The sequence below is a fragment of the Mastomys coucha genome, unplaced genomic scaffold (genome assembly GCF_008632895.1).
Source record: "Mastomys coucha isolate ucsf_1 unplaced genomic scaffold, UCSF_Mcou_1 pScaffold18, whole genome shotgun sequence".
In the NCBI taxonomy this organism is placed as follows: domain Eukaryota; kingdom Metazoa; phylum Chordata; class Mammalia; order Rodentia; family Muridae; genus Mastomys; species Mastomys coucha.
The window spans coordinates 48,530,447-48,539,040 of record NW_022196900.1 but is presented as its reverse complement, the minus strand read 5'-3'; the positions used below and the strand labels follow the sequence as shown (position 1 = coordinate 48,539,040).

The 8,594-nt window shown below is 40.4% G+C and overlaps 1 protein-coding gene across 1 annotated transcript; it reads right to left on the bottom strand.

Annotated features, from left to right (window-relative positions):
• Positions 1-6,191: 6,191 nt before the first annotated feature.
• LOC116095418 (interferon alpha-12) lies at positions 6,192-6,860 on the bottom strand. The gene has a single exon (XM_031376799.1). It carries the CDS (start codon positions 6,814-6,816, stop codon positions 6,244-6,246), a length of 573 nt encoding a protein of 190 aa, XP_031232659.1. The 5' UTR covers positions 6,817-6,860; the 3' UTR covers positions 6,192-6,243.
• Positions 6,861-8,594: the final 1,734 nt, after the last annotated feature.

Below are 8,594 nucleotides of genomic sequence, written 5' to 3'. Positions count from 1 at the left end.
GCAGATCGAGCGAAAGGGCCTGTACTCTTGGGTATATCCTTTTTTCTCTTCTTTCTCTCCCTTTTCTCCTGGCTAGCCTCCATTCTCCTATCTTTTCTCTCCCTTTTATTCTGGCTAGCTTCTACTCTCCCCTCTGTTTCTGACATGCTATCTTGTCACTCCTCAAGTGCCCCCGACGCCACAGAGGCGGGGCATTTCTCATCCTCCAGGCAAGAATTTATAACAAGCACCATTAGCATGATTACCGTGGCTTTGGCCGTGCTCTCTAACCCTGAGAAAGGGTCGGAGGAATTAAAATCAAGCAGCATGCCTCTCAGAGTCTACCCTGTCCTGCAGTTCTGAATCCTACCAGCTGTTGTAAGGCTCTCCCGGTGTCCTGGGTTTTCAGTACCAGCTGTAGCCCACGCAGTCGTCTCGCCAGCAAGAAGACACGCGGACACTAGGTTCCTTCTGCAGCAACATTTATTGCCTCCTCTGTAGGGAAAAAAGGGCTGGGCCAATAATCCGCACTGTTTATATACACCACAGTGCGGCATGTCTGCTCACAGCACGGCGTGTCTGCCCATGATTGGCTGTTCGCTCATCACCCCACGTGACACCCCAGAATGGGCCATGATATGGCGTCTTTTCACTCTATGCACATGCGCAAACAGTTCTCTACGCACATGTGCAAACAGTTGTTTACTAGGAGTTGATAGCGGAAGTAGGCGCCATCTTGCCATGGCAAATGTCTCTCCAGCTCCACCGCTCCTCACACCTTACACTAGGGCATTGAGTCTTCACAAGACCAAGAGCTTCTCCTCCCACTGATGCCCAACAAGCCCATCCTCTGCTACATATGCAGCAGGAGCTATGTGTCTATCCATGTGTACTCTTTCATTGGTGGTTTAGTCCCTGGGAGCTCTGAGGAATCTGGTTGATTGATATTGTTGTTCTTCCTATGGGGTTGAAAACCCCTTCAGTTCCTTCAGTCCTTTCTCTAACTCCTCCATTGGTGACCCCATGCTCAGTCCAATGGTTGGCTGCGAGCATCCACCTCTGCATTTGTCAGGCTCTGGCAGAGCCCCTTGGGAGACAGCTATATCAGGCGTCTGTCAGCAAACATTTCTTTACATCCACAATAATGTGGGGGTTTAGTGTCTGTGTATAGGATGGATCACCAGGTGGAGCAGTCTCTGCATGGCCTTTCCTTCAGTCTCTGCTCCACATTTTGTCTCCATATTTCCTCTTGTGAACATTTTGTTCCCACTTCTAAGAAAGATTGAAGCATGCACACTTTGATGTTCCTTTTTCTTGAGTTTCATGTGGTCTGTGAATTATATCTTGGGTATTCCAAGCTTTTGGGCTAATATCCACATATCAGTGAGTGCATACCATGGGTATTCTTCTGTGACTGAGTTACCTCACTCAGGAAGATATTTTTCTAGTTCCATCCATTTGCCTAAGAATTTTATGAAGTCACTGTTTTAAATAGCTACTATGTACTCCATTGTGTAAATGTACCACATACTCTATATCCATTCCTCTGTTGAGGTACTTCTGGGTTCTTTCCAGCTTCTAGCTATAATAAATTCCAAGTTATCATTAAGTAGAGCGTTGTTCAGCTTCCTTGTGTATGTGAGTTTCTTTTGTTTTTGTTGCCTTTGAAGATCAGCCTTAGTCTGTGATGACCTGATAGGATGCATGGGATTATTTCAATCTTGTATCTGTTGAGGTCTGTTTTGTGACCGATTATATGGTCAATTTTGGAAGAGGTACCATGGGGTCCTGAAAAGAAGGTATATTCTTTTGATTTAAGATGAAATGTTCTATAAATATCTGTTAAATCCATTTGGTTCATAACTTCTGTGAGTTTTACTGTGTCTCTGTTAAGTTTCTGTTTCCATGATCTGTCCATTTCAGAGAGTGGGATGTTGAAGTCTCCCACTATTATTGTGTGTGGTGCAATGTGCGCTTGAGCTTTAGTAAAGTTACCTTTATGAATGTGGGTGTCCTCGCATTTGGAGTATAGATATTCAGAATTGAGAGTTCATCTTGGTAGATTGACCAGTGTGAAGTGACCTTCCTTATCCTTTCTGATAACTTCTGGTTGAAAGTCAATAACATTTGATATTAGAATAGCTACTCCAGCTTGTTTCCTCCAACGATTTGCTTGGAAAGTTGTTTTCCAGTCTTTTACTCTGAGGTAGTGTCTGTCTTTGACACTGAGAAATGTTTCCTGTATATAGCAAACTGCTGGGTCCTGTTTACATATCCACTCAGTCTATGTGTTTTTATTGAGGAATTGGGTCCATTAATGTTAAGAGATATTAAGGAATAGTGATTGTTGTTTCCTGGGTTTTTAATGTTATTTTTATGTTTGTGTGGCTATCTTCTTTTGGATTTACTGAAAGAAGATTACTTTCTTGCTTTCTCGAGAGTGTCGTTTCCCTCCATGCATTGGAGTTTATCATCTATTTTCCTTTGTAGGGCTGGATTTGTGGAAAGATATTATGTAAATTTCGTTTTGTCATGGAATATCTTGGTTTTTCCTTCTATGTTACTTGAAAATTTTGCTAGGTATAGTATTGTATTCTGGGTTGGAATTTGTGTTCTCTTAGGGTCTGTATAACATCTGCCCAGGATCTTCTGGCTTTTAGAGTTTCTTGAGAAGTCTGGTGTAATTCCGATAAGCCTGCCTTTATATGTTACTTGACCATTTTCCCTTACTGCTTTTATGGTTCTTTTTTTGTTTAGTGTATTTGGTGTTTTCATTATTATGTGACAAGAGGAATTTCTTTTCTGGCCAAGTCTATTTTGAGTTCAGTAGGCTTCTTGAATGTGCATGGGCATTTTTTTCTTTAGGTTAGGGAAGTTTTCTTCTATAATTTTGTTGATGATATTTACTGGCCCTTTAAGTTGGGAATCTTCACTGTCCTCTATGCCTATTATCCTTAGATTTAGTCTCATTGTGTCCTGGATTTCCTGGATGTTTCAGGTTAGGATCTTTTTGCATTTTGCATTTTCTTTGGCTGTTGTGTCAATATTTTCTATGGTATCTTCTTCACCTGAGATTCTCTCTTCTATGTCTTGTATTCTGTTGATGATGTTTGCATCTATGACTCCTGATCTCTTTCCTACGTTTCCTATATTAGGATTGTCTTCCTTTCTGGTTTATTTATTGTTTCTATTTCTAATTTTAGATCTTGGATGGTTTTGTTCAATTCCTACACTTGTTTGGATGTGTATTCTTGTAATTCTTTAAGGGATTTATATGTTTCCTCTTTAAGGGCTTCTAGCTGTTTACTTGTGATCTCCTGTATTTCTTTAAGGAAGTTATTTATGTCCTTCTTAAAGTCTGGTGTGTTGGAATACCCAGGACTTGTTGTAGTGGGAGAACTGGGTTATGATGTTTCCAAGTAGCCTTGGTTTCTGTTGCTTAGGTTTTTCTGCTTGCCTCTGTCTATCTGGTTATCTCTGGTATTAGTTGGTCCTGCTGTCTCTGACTGGAGCCTGTCCCTCATATGAGCCTGTGGGCCTGTGTTCTTAGGTATGTCAAATACAGTCTTAGGAGACCAGGTCTATCTGTTGGTATTTGGGTATGGAAAGCTATGTGTCAGGGTTAGCACTGGGGCACTGATGGAAACCAGAAGGATCCTGTCCCTGGCTGCTCCAAGGTCCTGTGCCCTGTGGTCTCCTGGTGGGTCCCTCTTTAGCCAGTTATTGGAGCAAAAGTGGTAGTCTCACTTGTGAACTCTGAACTTAGAAGTGACACCACTCTTGGCAGCCCAGCTCTCTCAGGGCAGGATTTGGGTATGGAGAGCTGTGTCACAGGGTTAACTCCAGGGAGCAGATGGAGACCAGAAGAATCTTTTTTGTACTTCCTAATAGGGACTAAACATGTAACCCTGGACATGTAATGAAAACTCAAACCCACAATCTGTACTTCTTAGATAACCATGAGTGTCTTTGTTCTGTGAAACCTGTATAAATAAAGAAGCAGACTGGTTTCTAGTCAGTCAGAGCTTCAGAAGTGATCTGGTTGCTAGTTGGTCAGAGCTAAGTATTCCCCTTAATCATCCGGGCCTGACTACCTCCCTTCACTTATGGGTTCTTTATCTCCTCTGAGTGTTGCTCTGTCAGCAATTCTCAGAAGAAGGTCCTGTACAGAGCATCCAATTGCTCTACTATTAAAGCACAGGATGAGGGGATCAATCCACCAGAAAGATCAATACAGCTGAATGAGGATCAATACAAACTAATGAGGATCAATACAAATGAATGAGGATGTCTATTTCATCTATCCCATGAGAGCCAGAGAGGCTCTCCTGCTGGTTGTTTTCAACATCTCTACCACAATGTGTGATGTTAACTATCAGTCATTGTCAAGTGAGTTAAGCATGTTGATGGGCTATAATGGATGTGTCCTGAATGAAAAAAAAAAATCAAACCATCTTGGATTCTCTCCCGAGCTACACAAAGGGTGACTGAAAGAAAGTTCAGGGGTGGGAAACTACATAGTGTCCCTTCTATTTTAAAATTCATTTGTGAAAGCTTTTTACATGTGTTTCACAGTATATTATACTTAGCAACTGTGCATTCAATCACCACAAAAAATAATTTTTCAAAATAAGGCAACAAATGAAATTTGGAGGAAATACTGGAGTTTGTTGTTGTTGTTGTTTTTTGTTTTTTTGGGTTTTTTGTTTGTTTGTTTGTTTTTTGATTTTTCGAGACGGGTTTCTCTGTGTAGTCCTGGCTGTCCTGGAACTCACTCTGTAGACCAGGCTGGCCTCGAACTCAGAGATCCACCTGCCTCTGTCTCCCAAGGGCTGGGATTAAAGGCATGTGCCACCACCACCCAGTAATACCGGAGTTCTAAAGGATACATTTTATACATATATCAAATCTTTGTTTATGTTTGACCCAAAGGATATTTCTTGATGCTCTTATGATTTGATTTGACTCCAGATTTCTACTCAGGATATATGTCATTTGTCACTGTATAAGCAGGATACTTACTACAGTGTGCTGTATTTTCATATTGTGTATATTACTTTACTGATATTAGTTGTTCTAATGATTTAACACTCCTAGGAGTTGAGAGTAGACAGAGTGAGGGAATGCAGAAGGTGCTAGAGTCTGGAATCCTTTTCAAAGTGCACTAAGTCACAATGAAGGAAATCTAGCCAGTCTGAGCATGGCAAACAGGGTTCTGGCAAACCTTGCCCTTCTCCACCAATCCCTCTGCCTTGTCATAAAGCATTACATGAGAATTGTAAAGCTAGTCATCAAGGGCTATTCCCTTATCTGTCTACTTCATTCACCTAAGAGTGACTACCAAGGTCCAGCTATCTGAAAACCAGCAAACAAAAACCCCTTGTAGCTGCCCCAAGTAAGCTGTACAATATTAAACACCTCATTATAGCAAGGGTTTTCCCCCTTTTACCTTTATAAACTGCCATTTGTCTATGGGCCATGTTTGTCTCCTCTCTATCCAGAAGCAGTCCATTGTCCCCCCCACCCCTAGGACAAATATCTCTTCCCCTTCTCCCTTGTTCCCTTCCCCATCTTTCTAGTCCTCTACCACCTGTCCTTGTCTCTTACTCTTGGTCCTTTGTCTTTCCAGGTCAAATAAATCACCTCTGTGTTGAGAACATGGTTGTGGAAGTGTCTTGTACAAATATAAGTCTCTTTACTCAGTTTGACAGGAGCAAGATATTATGCCTGATCCCTGTACAGAATTCTGTCTGTGCATTCAGAAGAATGTGATACACAGGAAAAAGGAAAGACAGGAATTAACCATGAATAAATGAGAATCAAGAGGCAAGTATATGTGATTGCCTGAACAGGGTGCAATGTCAAATGCATCTACCATACTTAGCAGCTTGATTATGTATATAACTTTTTTACTGAAAAAATAACAGTGCAAACAATAAAATTTTTTAAATAATTAAATAATGAACGAACAAAACAAGTTACATTAAGTAATAATTTATGGAAAAACGTAATTCTACCAAATTATGCTGCAATATATGTTACATCACATAATGAGCTAAATAAGTGAATAAATGAACAAATAAATAAATAAATAAATAAACAAACAAACACATAGAACTAAATGGAAGGAACAAATGTCTTAACAGAAATATTTAGGCAAATTGAATTCCTGTCAAAATGAGTGGCAGTTTTGAGAGGGCAGAGACCTGAGCAGAGAGATACAGTGTTCTAATCCAGAAGAGTCCTCTCCACTTTGGCTCAGACTCATTTCTTCTCCTCACTCAGTCTTGTCAGCAACTTGGCAGAGGAAGACAGTGCTCTCCAGACTTCTGCTCTGACCACCTCCCAGGCACAGGGGCTGTGTTTCTTCTCTCTCAGGTACACAGTTATCCTGTGGAAGTATTTCCTCACAGCCAGCAGGGAGTCTTCCTGGGTCAGCAGAGGTTCCTGCACCCCCACCTGCTGCATCAGACAACCTTGCAGGTCACTGAGTTGCTGGTGGAGGTCATTGCAGAATGAGTCTAGGAGGGTTGCATCCCAAGCAGCAGATGAGTCCTTCGATGTGAAGATGTTCAGGACCTGCTGGGTCAGCTCACTCAGGACATGGATGACTTGAGGCTTCTGTATCTGCTGGGCATCCACCTTCTCCTTGGGGAATCCAAAGTCCTTTCTGTCCTTCAGGCAGGAGAGAGGGGAGAGTCTCCTCATTTGTGCCAGGATTTTCAAGGCTCTCTTGTTCCTGAGGTTATGAGTCTGAGGCAGGTCACATCCTAGACAGCAGGTTGACCAGTAGTTCATCACCACCAGGACCATTAGGAAAGCACAGAGCCTAGCCATGGTGAATGTTGCCAATGCTTCTGGTCTTCTGGGCTGTTTGGTCCTGATCCTTCACCTCTAGGTTCTCTGAAGACCATCATGGGTGGATGTGTCTTAAATAGGGTAAATACTAGCTTTTCCTTTCTGAATGCCTTCCCCTAACTTTCCAATTGTCTTTTCACTTTCTTTAAGTGAAAAGTGCTCTGCTTGAGTCTGGGTGTTTTTTTACAACATCGTGGTTTCCCTTATTGCTTCCTCTTTCACTGGCCCCCACCAAAAGCTTTTTTACATTTCTTTTCCTAATTTGAATTTTCATTAACTATTTCAGCACTGCTAAACTGTCCTTCTTTGAAATTTACATATTTATTGTAAATCAAAATTTTCTGTAAAATATTCTATATACATTAAACAAATTAACTTTATAATTAATTATTGTTTTACTTATATTGCATACAAAGTATTTAAATCATAATACAAGGTTTGGTTGCATGTTTCTCTCAATATACATTGAAGCAAAGATATACTTTAAAATTTCCCTATATTTAAAGTTCTAAAATTGTTTTTTTAGTTACCTTCATTAAATGTAATATAAATTTACATAAAACTTAATTTAATAATCACTCTATGTTAGCTAATTATCTGATACTTTAGTGCCATCAGGAGAATGCAGGGTACAAAAAGGCTTGCAGTTAAATGTGATGACCTGAGTGTGATCCCTGGAACCCACGGCTGCAGTAGAGAACCAACACATGTAAAGGAGCCCTCATCACAACACTCACAACATTGCAGGCTGTGTATGCTCTGTCTCTGTCTCTGTCTCTGTCTCTGTCTCTGTCTCTGTCTCTCTCTCTCTCTCTCTCTCTCTCATTCACACACACAGACACACACACACAAAATCACACTCATTCACATTCACACAAACATTTGTGACAAAGGCATCTGATTTCTGATGTGTGCTGTGAACCTCTATCTGCATTTTTCTTTGACATACTGAATTCTTTCAGTTTAAGATTTCTTCTCTGTGTTTATAACACCTTCTCCCCGATTTTCTCCTTCATTGCATGAAATTTTGTTCTGACGTTATTTGTTATATATTACATGTTCTTTAACTACTTATGTCTCTGAATATCGCTTTCAAATCTTTATCAAGCAATGCAAAACTTTGCTTTTCCTCTCAGAAGTCTACCAGATGCTTGCACATTCTTGACTCTAATGCACCTGACCTCCCCGCCCAAAAAAATCCCGGTTGATTTATAATCCTAACAGATCAGAATTCATACCACAATGTCTACTTGGAGACCCTAATTTTGTTTGTTTGTTTGTTTCTCTTTGTATATTTCACAGAGTTGAAAATCAAGCATGACTGGACATAATGTTTTGTGTCCATCTCAATAAACTGAAGAATCAGAAATTCTGCCTTACTTATTTCATCTCCTGAAGCTAACAGCACAATCTCCCTTTTTACAAGTTAAAGACCAGTGTCAATATTTGTAACCTATTTTTTCTGAATGTCACTATGGCTAGTACTTTTTCAAACAAAAATATTATAAATTTTTGGAGACTTGCTTAGTAAGTAAAATACACAATGGAGATATAGCTGAGTCAGGAAAGTTCTCACAGTAAATACAGAAATAGCTGATTGGTGTTTCAGAAGCCACCCAAAGTCCTGTAGAGGAGTACAGGCCTGTAATCCTGACAGTGAAGAGGAGGCACAGACATGTACCTGAAACACTGTACTAGTCAGCGTCTTCAAGAGAAGTTGAATTTACAGAAAGAATTTTTCTCTTTTACTCTTTCTG